The 21,106-nt window shown below is 42.5% G+C and overlaps 3 protein-coding genes across 3 annotated transcripts; 2 read left to right on the forward strand and 1 right to left on the reverse strand.

The window, feature by feature from the left end:
- The first annotated feature begins 7,208 nt into the window (after positions 1 to 7,208).
- On the forward strand, positions 7,209 to 8,235 carry LOC105695810 (tetratricopeptide repeat protein 36). Its single transcript, XM_012417751.2, has 3 exons — positions 7,209 to 7,314; positions 7,576 to 7,770; positions 7,909 to 8,235. Exons 1-3 carry the CDS (start codon positions 7,209 to 7,211, stop codon positions 8,157 to 8,159), a joined length of 552 nt encoding a protein of 183 aa, XP_012273174.1. The 3' UTR covers positions 8,160 to 8,235.
- A 176-nt stretch (positions 8,236 to 8,411) lies between these two features.
- LOC105695809 (translocation protein SEC62) lies at positions 8,412 to 12,309 on the reverse strand. Its single transcript, XM_012417750.2, has 5 exons — positions 12,174 to 12,309; positions 11,033 to 11,656; positions 10,586 to 10,933; positions 10,398 to 10,504; positions 8,412 to 10,195 (listed from the first exon to the last, which is right to left on the reverse strand). Exons 1-5 carry the CDS (start codon positions 12,207 to 12,209, stop codon positions 10,018 to 10,020), a joined length of 1,293 nt encoding a protein of 430 aa, XP_012273173.1. The 5' UTR covers positions 12,210 to 12,309; the 3' UTR covers positions 8,412 to 10,017.
- A 1,830-nt stretch (positions 12,310 to 14,139) lies between these two features.
- Positions 14,140 to 19,773, forward strand: LOC105695483 (mastermind-like protein 2). Its single transcript, XM_012417030.1, has 5 exons — positions 14,140 to 14,167; positions 17,075 to 17,262; positions 18,106 to 18,347; positions 18,717 to 18,994; positions 19,420 to 19,773. The coding sequence occupies exons 1-5, from the start codon at positions 14,144 to 14,146 to the stop codon at positions 19,750 to 19,752; spliced, it is 1,065 nt and encodes a 354-aa protein (XP_012272453.1). The 5' UTR covers positions 14,140 to 14,143; the 3' UTR covers positions 19,753 to 19,773.
- The last annotated feature ends 1,333 nt before the right edge of the window (positions 19,774 to 21,106 follow it).

Raw genomic sequence — 21,106 nt, forward strand, 5'->3', positions numbered from 1 at the left:
TCACTTATTGGAATGATAAATAGTGCCCTATGAAAATCCAGGGTCAAACAATGCTTCGACGCCTTTGATCGTCAACTATTCCTCGATCTTCATCCAGATAGAAGGAAATTATCATAATTTTCACTATCAAGGTAAACTACCCTCGACCTGAGACCAGCACCAAAGGGTTCGCCTTATCCTTATCTCTGCACTGATTCCTCTCCCTCCTTAATTGGACTGCACCTTCAGCTTGAGATCATATCGACATTTTTCAATTGTTCGTCCAAATTTCAGGGTAAGGAGCACTACTAAGCTACTTATACTTGACATCCTCGTGACAATTAGACCTCGACCTAGGTCAAGCACCGTGACATTCATTTCCCTCTTCCGAGACACGTCGTCTTGGGTTGGACTTTTCAGGAACTGGCTGATAGTCCCAAATGTATCGATCACTAATTAATGATCCCAAACACTTTCTGACGATACTTGATAATGATGATCCATGAAACGCCGCTTTTTTAAGCTGTCTCTCGCTTCTTCCAAAATCTTTCCGAAGATCGAGCAGCCTCTTCCTTGTACTCGACTTCAGTGAAAAGTGTTCCTCGACCTGGATGTGTACGGAAAGTGCACATTGGATCGCTCCAAGACGTTCCTAGAGAATGAAAAACCGGTCAAGATACCAAACAAGGTACGAAAAGGTACTTTCGGCGTTACTCGAGATACTTCTTGCACCCCTAAACAACAATCACTCTCGTAACTCCCCCGCGTAGACCATCACGAAGTACCTCGAACGTTATTCCCAAATTTATCAACGAAAATGATAAACATTACAATAAATACGTAAACAGAATTCCGGATTACCGACATTGCAGTTTCTCGTTATTTTTATAAATCAGAGGAGGGAATTGTTTGACATCTTGACAAATGGAGGGGTGAATGAAGGCGAGGGCTTGTTAATAAAAAAATATACAGAACCTGACAAAGAAGTTACAATTCAATATAACGTAATCACGTGTGCATGTTACACTGGGATCTTTATCGACGCATAAATGCGTGAGTGGAACTTTGAATATTAATTCCGATTCTCAGTAGGTCCTCACCAGGGCAAGAAACTGCAATATCAGTAACTCACGTGGTACAAAGTCACTTCCACGGTCTGATCTCCCCAGTTTCACATGAACCGCGGATAAAAAATCATAAAGAGTCATTACACGTGCGAGGATTCGGCAAAGAGACGGTTTCCCCAGGGCGCTCGTCGCGGCAACGTGCGCCGTGAAAATGAGCTCTTAGGGCCCCGTCCGGGCCGAGCGAGACACGAGACCGGTCCCGGGTCCGGCGCCGAAGCAGAGAGAGAGAGAAAGAGCGACAGGGGGTAGAAAGAGAGGGAGAGACAGAAAGAAGGAGGGGAGACCGGCAGAGAGCTCGCGAGCAAGTATCAGCAGCTGAGAGCAGACTGAAGCGGGCTGGAGCAGGCCCGAGTCGACTGAAGTCGGCCGAAGTGGAACCGGAGTTTCGTCACGTCGGAGCGAAGCCTGTCCGTTAGGGGCCGCGTGGAGGGGGTAAGAGAGGGGATGCGGGCGGCGGAGAGTGGGGGAAGGCTCGGGGTCCGAAGAAGCGGCGGAGGGGGGAGCCCCGGAGCCCGAAGAAGCGGCGGAGGGGAGGGAGATCCGGCCTGCGGCCCCCACCCCGCCGGCCCCCTCGGGACCGGACGACGCCAATGATTTACATATCGGCGTGTAATAACCCCGAAAAAATTTTAACAATGCTCCCGACGCAGGCCGACGGCCTGCGAGGACGTTTAACGACTCGGCCGGCCGCCGGAGACTTTATGCAACGACGGGGTAACCGACGCCGCGTATCCGTGATACGACAATTGGGCATTGTCCGGGCTCGGCACAAGCCATGTAGAAACGGCTCTGGAATGTATGTCTTTGTGTCAAGGAAATTCGTTATCGGGAGATCGATTATTAATAATAATGCCTGGATTTATGGTTTAACGGTTATTAAACGGTTTGCCGCGATCTGGGTTTTTATTTGTTATTTATTTATGGGTTTTCCCATTTTGGGTGGATCTTACGCTGGGCCTGATTATTGGATGTAGACTGCGAACCCGGGGGATGAGGGAGTTCTTTGTGACTGGGGCTTTATTAGATCTGTATGCCGTGTAGACTCAGGTGCGGCCCAGACGGAACCAATGGACGGAACAATGGCCGTAAAAAAGACGCGAAGTCAACGTCTCTTCATCTACGCTGGCCGCACCCCCACTCGACGCGGAACGTGCCGGGATCGCCTTGGGCCCACTTTTCCTCCAGTTCCTGGAAAATCCGGGAGCGGACCGATGAGGCCCCGAGAATCGGCTGCCATTCCCGACACTTTCTCCGGACTGGCCAGCAATCCTGGCAGTCCTAGCAATCCAGCATCGCTCACGTGATCGGCCCACACTCGCGGGGCCGCACGTGCTGGGACTACTGGACGACGCGCGTCGGGCCCAAAATCCCAAACTCGGTACGCCGAGATTTCCCCTTCTCGGCGCATAATTAAATACTTTGGTAGAAATGCATCTTATATATATCCGCATCGTAGAGATACGGAGTAGCGAGTCCATGTTAAAAAAAGTTTCAGAAAACCACGTGGCAACGTTAAAATTCAATAAAATTAATTACTCCATGTGGCCAAATCTGGACCTAAGACTATTTACCTCTAAGGTACGGATGTATTGGCCGTGCTATTCAATTATTCAATATAAAATCCCGGATTGTACCATTAAGGAAGACGGTAAAATACGCGACATCATATTGAACAACCTAATATCAGTTTACCGAGTATCGTTGGAATCTGTTTGGGCCCATTTTTCCGCTATTCTAAAAAATCTAAAGTAGGCGGAAACAATCCGATGAGACCTCAATTGATCGACTGTCTCTTCTAACACTTTCTGCAAAATAATCAGCGATTTTAGCAGTCCTAGCAATCCAGCATCGCTCACGTGATCGGCCCACACTCTCGGGGCCGCACGTGCTGCAACCACTGCACAGTGCACGTAGGGCCCAAACCGAAGTACTCCTAAATGAAAAAGCGTCGGAACGTTAGAAAGAAAAAAAAAAGAAATAATGCATTAACTATAAGAAAATAAAGTGTGTGTAAATAGGAATAAGCCAATGGGTTTGGATGATCGGAAACGTTAAATAAAGTACTTAACATTACTCGGTACAGGCCAGTATTCCACAGGTGTCCCTGTCCGTTACAAACAGGTTTCGGTATACGGATGCACCGTTGCTCGAGCGTTGCTCTTCTTCCAAATGGAAGGATTGTCAGGCACCGATTTCTTTTTACATTCGTTTTTTCCGAAAATCCCCACCGACTTCGGGCCAAAAACGGGCAAGAAGTCGAAATCCGGAAAAGGGGTCCTCCACTTTTATGACCATTTTAATTAGCACCTGAAATCTGGTACGAGCCTCTGATCAGCCTGGCGACATTAACGAGTCTCGGTTTACGACTCGGGGCGAAAAAGTTTCGTTTTGTTTTCGGTTTTTGGTTCCGGTTTCGGTTGCACGTTCTGGTTGCTAGCCGGTTCGTCTGAATTCCTCGGCAAGGACTTTGACTCCCTTCTCCTCTCACCTTGGCCAGAAATCCTCGGGTGACACAGGCTGGATAAAGACCCGAAGAGACGACCAAACTCCGGAGGAATCCTTCCTGGAACCGAGGATCTGAAAGAAAATTCCCTTGGAATTTTTAAGCTGTCCTTTTTATAAGAAAAGGTACGCGAAAGAAGATGCATACGTGGGGGAGCCTCGCTGTAGGTACTTCGTGGCCTTCGGGTGTCCATAAGAGACAGTTTCATGGGTGCCAAGCACCCATCGCACCTAAACTAATGCATAGTCCGGTTTATTAAACTTTTACTACTCCTTTAATGAACTTGAATTTCCATACCGAGCTCGACAAAAGTTCCTTACGTAAAAATTGCCGTTTCTTTGGGTTGCCTCTGCAGCTTTTACAAAATGGCGGCGTCCGCAAGCCGGCGTCCAACTTGCCCAAGTTTGCGATTTAATACCAAGAAGACCAGCCACCTCTCGGAAATTCAGCCCAGGACTTTTTTCACGCAAATTTCACGAACGATCTCCCCATAAAATGTGAATTTTTTTATACGTTTCGTATACAGTCCAGACGGAAGAACAGTTTCGTCGCCCGCCCTGTACAAATGGCGCGGTACGGTTTTAATGGTAAAGACCGCTTTCATAACCGCCACAGTATATTTCTAACTGACAGAGAGAGTACTAGGGCTGCGAAAACTTGCACGCGATCTTTTGAAAGTCGTGAAATGTTAGCAACGAAAAAAAAAAAATGGCCAAAACTCGAAAGTCAACAGGGGCTCGACCGCGGGCCACTCGCAAGAAAATCCGGACGCAGCTCGTTGTTAGTCGGTCCGACTCGACCGGTTTTGCCAAATGCTAAATAAAGTCATGTATGGCGTACAGGGCGTACCAACTTGGCGAGATATTGGCCATACCGATAATGGTAACTTTGAAAGAGTACCAAACCTGCCGAAAGGAACGCACGACACCTCCTCCTCCCGCTTCGCGATTTCGTGGTGTCCGACATAAATTTCCACATTCATGAAGCCCTTACTTTACAAATAATTGGATGTTATATTTCACCACACAAAGAAGTCATAATCACCCTTAAATGGTAATTGTTTCATAATTAATCTATTAAAGTTTGGACGGGAGCATAATTGATCTAGATATCGTGCGAGTGGGTCATTGAAAGAAGTGGCAGGAACGACTAAAGGTTTTTCAGATAATTTCACAAGTTTTTATCGTCTCATTAACAATTTCATATAAACCAAACCTCAGGGTAACGTAATTGTGTTTGCAGGGGAAGGACCATTCGTGGTAAAAAGCGCATCACGTGTTTTTTGCAGCCGAGGACGCGTGCAGTCGTCAAGGGCCGAATCGGTAGGAGGAGACGACTGGATTTCGTTTTTTTGCTTGGTCCCTCGGGGCCCGGGCATTGCATTCGCTTTTAGCGGGCCCAATGGGTCCAGGTGGGGATATTTTGGGGACCCACTCTGGAGTCCAGCATCCAAGGATGAAGGAACCAAGAATTACCCGCAGCACGGTGCTGGAAGCTGCAGCCTTCGAGAAGAGCCCGCTGACGAAAGGACCTCGTTTCATCTACATCTAAAAAAAGAAAAAAAAAAAAGAAACAATACCGCAGAATATTTTACAGGAAAAATTTGAGAAATCAATTCGTCAAAACTTTTGACAATTCAATATTTACCTCGATGTTGTCTAGTTTGCTCTGAGACATCGGATAGGACATAATAGGAAGGAGGGAAAAATGTGTGAAATTGTACGTGACTGTATGTAGAAAAATTCTAGACAATTTATTTTCTTCAATTCCAACGAGTAGTTAATGTTTAAAGAGAGAAGTGTAGAGGTGGGATTGTCTTTGGAGGGACGTAGATGCACGTGCAAGACTGGGCCCGAACCGAAGCCAGCAGAGTCAGCAGGTGGAGTTGGGCCTTAGAGGCGTCCGGAGTGGGTTTTCTTTTTCTCGGCGTTACTCATTGTAACCGCAAAACCACGATAGTCGGCTCGCACGACTTTTTCGACTTCGTTATCGGCTGGTCCGCTCGGACGCATCCTTTGTCTTCCTTTTTTTCCCTCCTTTCGTCCTACCTTACGACGCGTGCACGCAAGTATAGGTGGGTGCAAGTACACGCGTTAAAATTTTTCGCCGGTACCGAGTGCGGATACCGTCGGCTGTCTCTCGTTTGCGGCCTTGCCGAGGTAAAGGCTTTTCGCCAAAGCCAGTCTGGCTATGTTACGCGTATGTGGTACATAGTTTAAGAAGGCTTGCGAGTATAGGGTGATTCGAGGCTGAGTTTCTGCCCTGCAGCGCGTAGCCGGTGAAAAACCACGTGAAAAGTCTCCTTTGCCCGAATCTCTAAGCCCAATAGTTTTCGAGATATTCGCCGGTAGAGCCGGCCAATCACAGACAGCGAACGGAGGAGTAGTGGGGGTAACGCTGCGCGCGCAGCCACCCGAAGACTAGGAATAAGTCTCCCACTTTAATTTTCGATATCTCCGAAAATATCGATCGTACGGAATTTCTGCAAAGGAGCTTTCCGACTCGATTTTTCCCGTTGGTCCGTTTCGCTTTTCTTGCCCATGACTCGCGCAGATTTACCGACGAGGTGGATGGTTAACAAACTTGTATGTCGACTTTCTTTCTCGAAAATATTGACCTTTAGGAATTTCTGTACAGTTTCTTCGGCCAATTTTCCCAAGAAATTCTCCAGTGAACGGCGAAACCGCGATTTTGAACCACCGTGTACCTACAAGTCGCTTATGCTACATACTTGCGGGAAGTACTTATACACGCCGGCTTTCGTACCCACGTATTACGTACGTCTGTCCCGCATGCGTTTGTCCGACGGGAGTGCGTACCTGCGTGCAGCCCCGCCGAGGTACAATATTTATTATATGCCAGCGATGAATTATGGGCCGTTAACGTTGGCTCGCGGGATACCCGTCGTTCTCCAGGTCTGTCTCGAGAGACCGCCAAAGTCTCCGCGGAGAGGGCGAGGCGAATGCACCCGGGCCCCGTCCCGAAACTCGAGACGCCAGGGTGCGACGACCTCGTCTTTTGGGACTCCGCAAGGCTCCTTCTTCGGCAAGTCCCACCACCTTGTAAATCCAATCTGATATCCAGCCGAACCCGCGGAAAGCGCAATCCATCCGCGCAGATAATTCAAACAGCCCAGCCAACGTAAGGGTTCCGAGCTGATCCCGATCCGTCCGGGTTCCACTATAATCATCTCTTTGTTCTGCGTCTGAAAACACTCCGACAAACATCGTTAATACAATTCACTCGATCCATTATTTTTTTTCCCTAGCTAAGTCTGAATCGGTACAGCAAATTATACTTCAACAACTCTCGAAATGCCCTCGCCGGATGTTTCGAAGGACAGAAGAAGCTAAAGTGGAACTCGGAACACCTGGAGGCCGGAACTTAGCGAGGGGCTTGCGGCCCTCTTCTCGCCCATCTCCTCGACGCTGTTATCCTTGGACATCTCTTCGGGGGGACACGGGCCATTTAAATACCCGTTGATCCGGCGACATTCCTGGAGGTTCCATTATTCCATGACGTAACCACGCGTTCACCTCCCAGTTACAGGTAAACGGGTTCCATTGCCCGGAGAAGAGGAGACACTTTCAGTTTCCACGATGCAGCGGCTAAGTGAGCGCGACCGAGCCATCTTGGACAGCATCTTTGACCCGTTTCAACCGCTGGGCACCGACGCCACATCCGGCCTGGAGAACGAAGACCTCGGTACGCGGTTTCGACGATTACGCTTCGCAAATAACCCTAGTGTCGCTCCGCATTTTCCAGCGCGTCTTAAAGAACACATGAACAACGTATTCCTAACTGACAAACTAAATGTACATTCATGAGCCTTACTTTCTAAGCACTTATCGAGGTACTGCTTCCTATCCAAGAAAATGGTAAATCACCGCCTTCGAGATATATATGTATAAAAAAGAACCGACCTAACATATCAATTAACAATCTCGTTTACACATTGATTAACAGTTTCAGAAGCGGAAGATGGCACTTCTCTCGAGCCCGCGATTCAAGACGTCGTGAAGCGCGCCATTTCAGCATCAGAGGGTGAACATTTCGAGGAGGCTTTCAGGCTCTTCGGGGAAGCTTTGATGGCAAATCCAAACTCGGCGGCCATTTTGAACGACAGAGCACAAGCCTTGAGATTGGCGGGCCGAGACCTAGGTAAATTTGGCCCTTCCTTCCATGTGTACGGGTTCTGTTAATGAAACTTAAAAGAATTTAAGGTAATAACAAAAAGTCGACGTACCTCGGCCTTAGCGAAATTATCCGTGTAACCATTAATTTTGCGCATATTTCCAGAGGCCATGGAAGACTTGAACGCCGCCGTGGGATTCAGCGAGGGTAAAGGCAGAGCCGGCGTTCGCGCACTTTGCCAAAGAGGGGTGCTTTACAGGAAAGCGGGCAGAACGGAGGAGGCGAGAGAAGATTTTACGAGGGCTTCCAAGGCTGGCTCGAGTTTCGCCCGTAGCCAGCTCGTCGCCTTGAATCCATACGCCGCCATGTGTAACGCAATGCTGAGAGAAGTGGCCCTCAAGTCCGGTGAATCCTGAACTCTCTGCTGGAAAATAGGAAAATAGAATGTAGAAATATACTCTGTAAATAAAGTTAACACCATAGTCAAGCGCAGCTGCTCTCGTAAATTTAAATATAATATAATACAATAAAGAAAAGAAAAACAGTTCGAGGTAAAAGGTACCTAGAAATGCACTTGCCGCGAAACTCAGCCAAGTTCCTCGATTCAGCTGAAAATGAGAGACGTCTTAGGTGTCTACGATAGCGATCCGGATGGTCAAGACCGAGGATAGTCTCTCAGATTCCTTTATTTCAAGTTACCTTTGACCGACAATCTCACGGTGCCTAGGACAGTAATAATGATGTCATTGGGGTTCTCGCATAAAAAATATTAGAGTTGTGAGAGACCTGTCACGTGTAGACGCGTGGCGCACCAGCTTAAGTACGAAGACGCATTCCAGTCCGGGGAACAGAGATAGGGACATTTGTATTCAATAAATAATTAAATGATGAACAAAAGTTTTTAACTGCCGTTCCAACTCGATACAATGATTAATTTATGCAATCCTTCCGTAAGCATCGTAGAAATCATCCAACTGTCGTTGTAAAATTATTTATTGTATTAAAAAAATGTATCCATCCGTGTCAGGAAGATTCGTACCAATCGCAACTCGGGATGGAGCGAGGAGGCGTCACTTCTGGGTGTCCCATTATATTCAGAGAGCCGAGTGAAACACCAAGGTAACGAAACAATACCTAATTAACGAGGAAACCATCGAAGTACATATATATATATAAATTACTTATTTCCGAGTTGACGACCTGAAAAACCTACTTGTATTCTACGCTTAAAAGTTACAACGATCGAGATGCACTTAACCCATTCGTAGCTGCGTCATTCAATGTCATTAAATATCTATCCGAACAGTCAATGACGCATCAGGTGCGTATTTAACGAGGCTGCAATGCGTGCCGAAAAGAAGTTCCAGCTCCTGGGGGTACTCTTGCGACGTGACCTCGGTCTCGAGTGAGTTAACTCGGATCCCGTTTCTCTAGTTTAATCGCATTACAGATCATTACCACAAACACAGTAAAACCTTTTAATTTTGCATTGGAACATATCTCCTACAACAATTAAGTACCTATAAATCCCGCTGCATTAAATGTAGTTAAGAACATTGCTTCGAGAGTATCTACTTGAAATAAGTATCCGAAGAACTGTATTCCTGGTTGCTGGATTTAATAACTGCAAATCGCTATTAGGTTCCGATAGGTTCGTCTTTGTAGATAAATAAACTTGGCGACCTTCCTCCGATCAACCTTGATTCCCAAGAGCGGGTATCTAAAACGTTTACTTGACATTGTTGAAGTGATTCCGCGCAACATTTCAAATTTTTCTCGGCACTGCCGAAAGATCTGAATCCAACCAAATGCGTACCATCAGTATTGATGAGAAACAAAGGAGCATTCGAAAATTTTCCTAGCATCGTCATTTCCTCCACACTTTTCTAGCAACGGAAAGAAACCAAACAATGCGTGGGTCTTCAATACTCAGGAAGATCTTAGAGCACATCCTGTACGAAGTCATACGGATATCGTTAAATGCAGAGGAGTAAGTGAAGTGTTTCCTAAGCCTCGTTTAATCGTTCTAGTTATCGCTATAGTCTTCCTTTTAGTAAAATTATAAACCCGGTCCCCATCAGTCCGTATCCCTGCGATAATCTCTTCGGTTCTTGACGCCTATTGAGACTTGGAATTTGATAAAACGATCTAGAATCATCCTACTTTTCCCCATAAAACGCAGCTGGTGCGAATACTCGACCGAACGGAACGACTTTTGTTGTTGAACTGAGTCGTTTTGCTGTCGATGAGTTGACCGTTCCTATATTACACGCGTTAAACCATCACGAAATCTCGGCCAGTGTTGGACTTTTCACTTTCGGAGCCTTCCTCACTGCCCTCTTCGCCCGCGACCGATTCCGAGGAAGGATTTCTCGATTTCTCATCACCGGAGGTGTCCACCCTCTCGATTTCTTCCACTTTAGGTGATGGTAGCAACGGAGCAACTTCTTCCCTAAAATTGTAATAATTCATCAGTAACAATAGTTCAATAAGTATTACAATAATTTGATTTACGTAAAATGGAATTGAATGAAGGAATTGGCTGAATTTTAATTTAAAAGATATCTATTCGATTTCCCATACAATGATAAAAGTATAGGTAGAGTTTGTAAATTATTTAATCAGAATAGAAATACTCTATGTCTTTCGCTTACGATTGTGCTGGAGTTGTGTCTTCTGTATCGGAATCTTTGTCTTTCTTGCGTTTTTTCTTCTTGCTTGATTTTTTCTCACCAGATGATGACGACCCATAGTATTCATACTGTGATGTAAAGAAAATAAATTACTTTCTTTTATAAGTATGTATGCATCTTATTTAGTTTATTTAGTATTAATAACAAACCTGGTACAATGGCCAGAAAGATGCAAAGACCCCTACATCTTCTGCTAGGTTTGGCAAAAGCCAAAGATGATGTCTGCCAAATGTCAAGACCCAGAGTAGACAGAAGACGATCACTCTTATCACAGCTAGTGCTAAAATGAAAACCAGGAAGCCTGCAGCTGCTACGCTTAGATAATATACCCCTTGACGAATGGAAGGTGGCCATAGTGGGAAGAGACAGACACCAATTGATCCGAGAACCACTAAAGTACCGAAAAACCAGTAGTATGCCGGTATCGGTTCATAAATCCAAACGTAGGCATCATTAGAATCAGCAAAATATTGTTCCAAATGCATCTCCAGTCGTATCTGTGTGGAACAAAGTTTTATATTTTTCTCATTCTAAGCATATACTACCATTTTAAATATTATCCTGCTTCAATGAAAGATAAAAATATAGATTCTTACTTTCGGTTTTTGTTTGAGTTCCTTGCGATCATCCTGCTTCTCCTCCCCTTCTTTTATGTCACTGTCCTTGCCGTCTTTGCAATCTTTACCATCTTTGCCGTCTTTACCATCTTTACCTTCCTTAACTTCCTTAACTTCCTTGACTTCCTTGTCCTCTGCATCCTTTTCTTTCTCCAAAGGCTTCTTCTCTTCCTTCTCTTTTTCCGATGACTTCTTTTCTTCCTTTTCCTTCTCCTTCTCTACGGATTTCTTTTCTTCCTTCTCCTTCTCCTTCTCTAAGGATTTCTTTTCTTCCTTAACCTCTTTTCCTTTCTTTTTACCAGCCCGTATTTTAATTAATTCCTCTTTTGAAAGAACGACCTTTTTTGCTCTATGGAAAAACTTGTGCCTTAACATCACATCAAGGAAGTCAATGACGTGTTTGCGATTCTCAAACAAAGTATTGCTCCATGGAGAATTTTCCAGTAAAGCATCCACCGCCCGTGTCCCGGTGAAGTACTCGACATTATGATTGGCAAATTTAGTCTTTTTAGAGGGGACATTGTTGCGGATCCATTTCGCTACCGAGTACTCTTCCTTAGAAGGTTTATCTGGAGCAGGATCACCATCTGGATTTATTCCCTCCTATGAAACAAATTTTAATGTCAATAAACATGACGACACCTCTATTAAAATTACATTAATCACATATCTGATATTACATTAATCAAGTATCCAAAACCTTAACCTTTAAATACCAATGCAAATGAAAATAAATATCAATCCACTTGTCAACACGCAATCCATTAAATAACAATTAATCAATTGTAAATGAAATGTCTCAGTAAATAAGCCAAATTCGACGGATCCTTCGAAACTAAGGATTGCATTAGATGTAGGTTCTTCGAAATTACCAAAGAATTTCTGCAGACACGATAAATCTTAAAATGTAATACGTAAAAAACATGTACACGCGGAAAACTCGTCGACGTCACCCGTCAAACGAATGCGAAAAATGTTCTGGTACTGACACGTGTCACTCGTTTCCGACTTCGGAGAATTCCCCTCCGAACAAATGGCATATCGGATTCTTTCTTGAAAGGAATTCTCGTCGACTCGAAAGAAGACATTATACAGAATTAATTCCATATGTGACACTTACATCTTTGCGTTTCCTGTTTTTCCTCCGTTCCGCCATATTGTAAATTGTGCTGGGACTGTGAGCATATCCTACGCGGCTTAGATAATCCGCGGACGTTCGCTCTTTACTGCCGCATTCCGTTATGAGCCATTTTACAGATTACTCTAATGCCCGAAGCGTGTCACCTTCCCTAGGAATTCAAACCTCTGATTGGCTGAACCGTTACGAGTGCCGTTTGACCAATGAGAAAGCCGAATGTGAGATTTGAACGATAAAGTCGAACTGACATAGACGAATCGGGTGTCACACAAAGCCACACAAAGCGCAGCGCAACACAGTCAAGGATGAACAACCAATCAGAACTCCTCAAGAAATGACGCATTGAATAAAGCTCAATTCTGATTGGTTGTTCATCTTCGAAGCGTTGACGCGCCGTGCTGTTTCACCCGACGCGCCCAGTGGGACTCTGACCTAAAATCTGTATAAATTAATTTATTCAACTCCTAGAATTCCTTAAAAAACCAACAAATTCAATGAAAAGCGAATATTCGTTTTACATATTGTCAAAATCTCGTAAGCTCTAAAATGTATAGTCATATGTGTAGTTATTTCGGTTACTTCGCGTGATGGCTAACAGATGGCGCCAGAGAATAGTTCGCGGCGGACTCTACGATTGCCATCACTGGTATTATTTAATTCATGCTCTAAAAGGATTAGATCACCAAGCAAAGGATGGGATCGTTCTTTTGCATTAATATTGAGATCCTTGCAAAGAAACAAAAAATGAGAAAGTATTGTTTCTTCACAAGAAGTCCCTTTCCCAAAGTATTATTTTGTATAACCTCAATGTGTTTCCCAAATTTTTGTACGTCAGAAACAATAAAGCATTTTGCAAGATCATCACGATGCATTTCATCTCTTTATTGCCCGATATTAACAAAATATTAATAACGCATTGCATAAATTACTCGGCCATGTAGTGTAAAATATTTTTTTATTTATTCTTTAACAGAGTCATAATGGATAAAAATACATGCCATGAATTTCGACGTGATAATTATACTTGAATCACGTTCCGTTGTATTCACAATGTTTATGCGAGAATTTCACGCAATTCATAGCCGATGCAAAAAGAGATTTATCATTTTAAACGGCGTTTTAAAACGAGTGCAGAAACGCAAGCCGACCTAAGCATGCAATAACGTCGATTTTATTGCTATTTTATTATTCCGTACTTGGTACGTGTAATTAGATTATTGGAAAGTTTCACGCTGACTGTTGAAAAAGGAAAGAAGCATTAGGCTAAAGGGGCATAATGACTGCATTACGATGTTAAATAATAAACAGTGTCGTTGGTAACTTTTTCTAAACGATAATACACTGGTCACGCTAGAAATAATTATCACCCTTATGTCAGCATTTAAAATTAGCATCCTTTACAACCACTTTCTCCAATTTCGTGGAAGATGGAGGAACCTCCAATAACGTGTTTCGTTGCAGAATTATTGTCTATTTTCCGAACAACTAAAAAACCTCGCGAATTCCACTAATACCAAAGCTTACTCTCTAATTGAATTGAAAAAAAATTCTCACAAGTCGGTCGAGCTTCAAAGATATTTTTTTCGAGGTATAATTAAAAAAATCGTTTCTTTCCCTAGAACGGCCAGATGGATGCGGAATTTTTATAAACGACTCAAATGATTTTCAGAAGCTGTCAATATTAAATATTCCTGTAGATTGAAGACACATTCAGACCTACTTCTATCTGGAACTACTGTCCGAAATTCCTTCGGGAAAAATAATTCTTTTTTCGCGAAGCGTCGTTGCGCTCGCTCTTCCAAAATCGCTCAGCGCTCTGTCGGAAGAAAGTTAACTTGCGTATCGAACTACAGTAATTTAACGGGGATATAAGTATAAGAACGCAGAGACGGGGAGTTGGCCGGACTAGTAAGGCATAACACACCACACCCAGTGCAACACCACGGAAAGGAATGGCCCCGCACATCATCGCCATAGTAAGTTCCCACTTCGTTCGCCATTTGCATTTTTGCAACAATAACTCCTACGTTTACGTCGCCTAAAAGAAAGCCTAAAAAATGACAAAAAAAGCCTAAAAGCTCAATATTTAATGCGACGCGATTTTTAAATACCCCGACGTAAAAATTATCATATCCAGAGTGTGTGTGTGCGCGCAGCCGATTTATAATAATAATAAAAATATACTTGGAACGCGGAAAATGAAGTTGAGTTCATTGTGATCTTTTCTGCTCGTTTTTCCGAATTATCTGGCAGATTTTTCTTCTCTTTCTCTTTTTTTTTTTTATGGACGAGTTTTAAAGAGCATTGGGGTGGCGGATTTTCCCGGTCGCTGAGGTGTCTGGAGGAATTTTTAAATAATTTTGTCTGCCTCGTGGAACCGGTACAGAATGCGATTCTGCTCTCCGGGTAACAACTTTCACGTCCCAGCGGGCAACGGCGTGGTCAAATGTAGCCTGGAATGTGAAAAATCACGTGCGAAATATGCGTTAAGAGGCCCGAGATGACTATAGAGCTAGCGAGGCTGTAACAATGTACGTTCCCGCTTGTATAACATCCTTTAAGAATGTTCCTTAAAATGAATAAAGTGGAAGCAGTGAATATTTAAGAAATATGTGCCTCGTGTTTCATGCACGTGAAGAATGTTTAACGCTGAGGACACTTTTATCTAGAAAGGCCTAATATTATTTTTCAAAGGGGATAATCAAAATGGCGGCACTGAGGACCAGGATACGCGTTCCATGAGGAGAGTTTCTTCGCTTCCCGTTTGTATAACATCCTTTAAGAATGTTCCTTAAAATGAATAAAGTGGAAGCAGTGAATATTTAAGAAATATATACCTCCTGTTTGAGGCAAGTGAAGAATGTTTAACGCTGAGGACACTTTTATCTAGAAAGGCCTAGTATTATTTTTCAAAGGGGAAAATCAAAATGGCGGCGCTGAGGACCAGGATACGCGTCCCATGAGGAGAGTTTCTTTAAGTAAGGAATTATGTGAATTAGGAATTATGAATGAAAAAGTGAAGTATCGAAGAACCTTTTAATGGTTCAAAGGTATCGATCCCTTGTGTTATCAGATCAACGTGTCTCGATCGAGACTCGGCAGGAGGCAACAAAATGGTTTAATTAAATGTTACGGTTTATAAGAGGAGTAGAAAAATTGGAGGGGGATAAGGACGAAGTGAAACCGTAGTAGCTAGGAGCATTTCACTTAAGAATGTCGATAAGAACTGGTTATTACCCACGTATACTCGACGAAGGAAAGGAAACTCGTCGAGTAAGCTTAACTTTCATCGTCAGTGATATAATCGTCCCGATGATTTTTCCCCTCCGAATTTGAATATAATGGCGAGGTCCTAATCCTTCTTACCCGCTGCGAGTCGTCCTCTGTAAGAAAAAACGGAGCACTTTTACTCGTGCTCTAGAAGGAGAAAGCTTAAGTCCACCTGTTAGCTCGACATTGTTGGGTGCGGCACTTCTTTGACCTTGTTCCTTTTCATCTCTTTTTTTTTTTCTCCCCGTCAAGATTTTTATAGGTCATGCCATGATGACTCGTTTATGAAATGGTCTTGCGACATGAAATCCCTGGAAAGGTTTTCGCCTGAATGGAAAATCTGACATATGAAAGCGACAGTGAATCATAATCCTCACGTTTAGTGGAAATAATCGTATCGGCGATTCCTTTGTATAAATTTCTGGAAAACGGTAATACATTTTATATTTCTCGTTAAATTTGTAGGAAATCCGTGTATTCTAGGCGAATGGGAGTGAATGAAAATCCTCAATCAACCTTTCCTTCTCTTTGACTATTTTTCACTAGGCTTTCTTACAACTCCTGCTGTAAGGAATTCACTTGTAAAATTATATTACGCGCCGTTTGCGAGCAATTGAGGTTTCGTAACCGAGACACCGCAAAGTAACATTGATTCCCTGGAAAAGTTCTCGCTCGAGAGGGAGACTTATGGCAAAAGTATCGCGAAGAGAAATTCAAGGATCGAGTGCTGCCTATACGAAGACATGCGTACGTGGGCGCATGATCGGAAGAAACTTTTTTTTTTTTCCAACAATGTGGGCCGTTTAATCATTCTCGACACGAGTGTCGAGAAATCGAGCCGATCGTGCGATGGCAATTTACTCTCTCTCTCCCTCTCGAGATTGCTATCGCTTTTCCAAGAGTCGTCGATTGTTTTCTAAAGTCGCACACTCCACCTCATCGTCGCTCCTTCAGTTTTCCAACCAACAATCATTAGCTTAAACATAGCTGCAGATAATATCAGCCAGCGTCGAAGAAAAATATAACATTTTAAAAATGGACGCCTTTTCAAATAGAAACTTTACCCTAAGTCTAGAGGAACAATACGCCATATGATAAACTTAGCGAGCTGGGAGTGCTTATTGCAAGAAGTAATGGGAAAAGTATTGTAAAAAAAGAAACGGGTTTATGGGACATTTGTGCTACTTGAGTATCGAAGCCTATCCTCGCTGAATGCAGGCCACTCATTTCTTTAACGAAAAATTCTATTATATAATGCACAACAAGAGTAAACTGCATTCGATCGAGTTACCCAGCCGGGTTTTGTTACTAATTCCATTGATCTTAACCTTTGGTATCGAATGCTTTCCAGTCACCCGACTTTGGTCATCCTTGAATCGGCTTCGCCGGATAAAGTTAGGAGATTTAACCTGGCAAGAAAATTAATTTCTGAACAGGTGAACGTACTTAATGACCCTGGATGCAGAAGGAGTAGTTTTGCGGCCTGAAATGAAGTCAGTGAATTTAAGACACGTGTAATTAGGTCTGGAGGGTAATTAGGTCCTCGGAAGAGGACCTTGAATTAATTCGCTTAATTCGAGGTACTTGACAATAATCACTGTGGTTTTCTCCAGACTTTACTTCTATGCGGCTGCAAATGCATCCTGGCGCAGTTCCCAGAGGTGGACGTTGCAGTCCTGTCGCCGAAAGTCCTGTCGCTAGATCCTGGACGACCTGGTCGCTTTCACAGATTGCCAAATCCTCGATCTGGTTCCCCGCAACCATTAGGAAACCAAAGACTCCGGAGACCGGTCACCTTTAAGTAAGTCAATTTTCATCGATCATCTTAGAATCCATTCCTGCGAGAATGAATAAGAAAATCCTCGGACGAAAATTGAAGAGGGACAAATTAATTGCTAAACTAGTTCCCAGGGATTGTCAAATTAAGTCCTGGGATTGTAAAACGCAGACGATCATGTATCGATAATGTTTAGGTTCAGAACCCTCGACGATCTGGCTGTCAAAAGAAGATATGAAAATATCAGCACATGAAACTGAAAGGAAGAATATTATTTAATTAATCCTGGAGTTGTAGGTGTAGGCGGGATTTTTATTTAAGTCTTAGAGAGCGCGAAGAAACATTTGTATTACTTAATGGATGTTTTTAGGGCCAGGATTACATGTTTAGATTTAGAACCCTCGACAATCTCGCAGTCGAAAGATACGATTATTGTCATCCCATGTGGGCGGCCTTAACTTCCGGTTAATTCCGGTAACACTCAACTCGGTCAGCTACTGTAAACCAGACAGAATTGAATATGCTCATCATTGTTGATGGGAATTAAGGGATGAAACTTGATCCCTATTAGTGACACTAGACCGAGATAATGTCGGCACACCTACTTTTATTCCACCTGATGTGCGAGATTACCCAGCAGACGTTGCAACTGATAAATTAGTGGCTGAAAGTGTCAATGTACAAAGATATTTAACATAGTCAATAATTTAATAAGTACACAGTTTTAAGAAATTTCATTTTACCATAAACTAAATTCCGATATTCTTTAAACTGCAAGAATTCCCTGCCACCTTTGTCTACGTTGTAATTTTATTTTATTTTTAATTGCGTGCAATACATTTAATTCCTTTTTTATTTTTATTACAGGCCTCGATTAACGACAACGGAGGACTCACTGAACGTTCCAAATTACCCGGAAATTCGAGGACCCCGACCAATCCCAATTCAGAACAGTCAGAATTCGGATCAGCTTTTCTCACCTGCGCAGATTCAATCTCCACCGACACAACAGGTGAAACCAGTCAACGAGGAAAGAGAAGACGACGAAGAAAATATTTCCCAAGCGATAGCCAATCTTAGCGCAGTCTCCGGTTTTCCACAGCCTACAGGTGAATAGCATAAACAAATTAATAACGCGATTATTATATTCAATTTCATGCTCCGTATAAATGCACCTCGATTGCATTTAATCCGCAGTTTAATTTTACAGTTAATTACAAAAAACTTAATTCTCGTTTCTCCTTGAAATCTGAAAATATAAATGCCACGCGGGAGACCAGAAAATCAAGGAAATTAATAATTTCTGAGAATGCTCGACCAGGGAATAAGAAAAATTATTTGGTAATTTATTTAAGCGTTACTGGTGTACAATTTAGACCACGATTTATTTTATTCCACAATGAATAATTAAGTCTTACATTTCTTCAGTGCTATTCTTCTATGGTTTGGAGAAATTAATTTGAAATTGATTTTTACAGGACGATCATCATCAGCACCTGAACAGTACCCAACACCTGCATCTCAACAATATGGCCCACCTCAGGGCCAGAAAGTGCCAAAATTGAGGAAACCTATCGAAATCCCCACAGGCCGTCAGCCTGTGCCAATTAAGCAATTTAGGCCTCAACAACAACAAGCACAACAATCGCAACAACAACCACAGCATCAACCACAACCACAGCAACAACATCAACGTGCACCGAGTCCACCTCAGTCGAATACTTATGAAACTCGAGGAAAGAAACCCGTAGCTCAGGTAATATTACGTGAAATATAAAAAAGTACCATGTCTAATTGTTAACCGACAAAACAATCGTGCCGATGTAAGAAATCCGACCCATCGACAGCTTTTCATGTCAAGACATTAAATGACAGGACAAAGAGCAGTTTTATTTATCTTTCCCGGAGGAAATTCTTTAACTTGCTTGAAGAAAGTCGGATTAAAATATCCAGTTAAACTTTATGATAAAACAAGAAAATATCCCAAAATATACGGAATTTAAATTTATTGTGTATTAAATTATCTTTATATCACTTGGGATTTACGAGAGGTACTTGGGTTGCGTGTACATTCAAAGGCATTTTTAGAAGGTTTAATCAATTATAAGAGATATATAAAAATGGGGGAATGTCAGGGAATGTTTTGGTAATAAGTTCTACAAGGAATGCAAATTTTTCCAGAGCATCAAGCGTTATCGCGAAGACAATGCGGACGGCTCCATAACCTGGGGCTTTGAGAACGACGACGGCTCGTACAAGGAAGAACTAATTGGTGTAGATTGTATAACACGTGGCAAATACGGATACGTAGATCCGGACGGAGTACGCAGAGAGTACAGCTACGAAACTGGAATCAGGTGCGACGAGACTCAGCAAGATGAGGACGAGCAAAATGGTTTCGTAGATTATCAGGAGAACAAATTGGTACTTCCCAGCGGAAAGACCATCGACTTGTCCACCATGGGGAAAAACACGCAAGGCAAGCGACGCCCGCAATCGGCGTACAGAAATTAATTCTAACCTGGCAAAAATGATTGCGAGGCGTAGATTTATGGTACATGTCGGTGATACACATCAATACGGAAAAGAGGTTGCATAATGGCATCATTTCCCAAGATACGGTCCAGCGAGCGAATGTAATTGACGTTTAATTGCGCCCCTTTGCGCCGAATGTTATTATCGCTTCCTGAGGCCTGCTACGTACACAATTTTCGGTCTAAATATTTTCAAAGTGCTGGAAAACCTGGAAATATATATGCGTGACTAGATTTATCCAACGAATGTTCAATCTAATTCGGCTTTTATATTTCTCTAATGTTTAAAATTTCGGAGAGTGGTGGAATTATATCTCGTTTTTAGAGTTATGCATCCTTCTTTGTCGTGATGATATGTTAAGAGAGGAGGGTAAGATTCACAGAAACCAGTGAACTATATGTTAAGGAGATTATTAATTTTATATCGTGTAGAAATAATCGTTGAGTGAAATAGATTGTAATTGTAGAGTTTGGATTCGGCTGTTTTTATGCATTTAATTGTTTATATCCGAGCATTGGCTTCTTGAGTACTTGTCTCGGTGAAGGCACATATTTTGTCGAGACGACTCCTCTTTTTTTATATAATGTAATATATCCTGCGATTAATTCACCGAGCCACCTTTTCCTTCTTTTGGCATTTGTATAAAATGAAAAGTGTACTTCTAGAGTACTTATAAATTATCACTGAAAGAATAGACTCACAAATGAGGCACGTCAAATTGAATGAAAATTGCCACAGGCCATAAAATTGGCATTGTAAGATTAATTATTAGATTGTGATACCGTTTACTTCATCTCTGTGAACAGTTCCATTATAAAAGTAATGTAAACATAATAATAAAGTTCACTATTCCGTTAGTATTGGATTTCTTTATGCGTTGTATACGAAATATCTGATATTCCAATAAAAACACTGAAAGAAGGTATACTAAAAATTAAATCGGCTTTCTTGACATTAATTAATACCTTTAATGTAACAGTAATGTAGCATACAAGTTAGCTATGATAATTTTACTTTATTTTCAATTTTCGGTAAGAAAAAGTAGTTATAGTTTTGTGTGACAGAGAATATGTAAATTATATCTTTAGGATGTGTATTTATAATATATCGTAACATTAAAATATATTCCTTCAGTCCCATGTTTTTCGGGGCTTCGCCCCGAATCTCTCGGAATATAGTATTCAGTTCATTTTTAAAGCTTTGGCTATAAATAGGGAATTCCGGGGGGCTTATTCGATTCTCGTAATAGTCACGACAAGATCGAGCCACACAAGTTGAGGTCTTCTCTTGCGCTTCTGTTAAATTTTCCTTCTTTCAATAATAATCAAAGATT

Source organism: Orussus abietinus, unplaced genomic scaffold (assembly GCF_000612105.2).
Source record: "Orussus abietinus isolate OABI.00-Male unplaced genomic scaffold, Oabi_2.0 scaffold4, whole genome shotgun sequence".
NCBI classification, from domain to species: Eukaryota; Metazoa; Arthropoda; class Insecta; order Hymenoptera; family Orussidae; genus Orussus; species Orussus abietinus.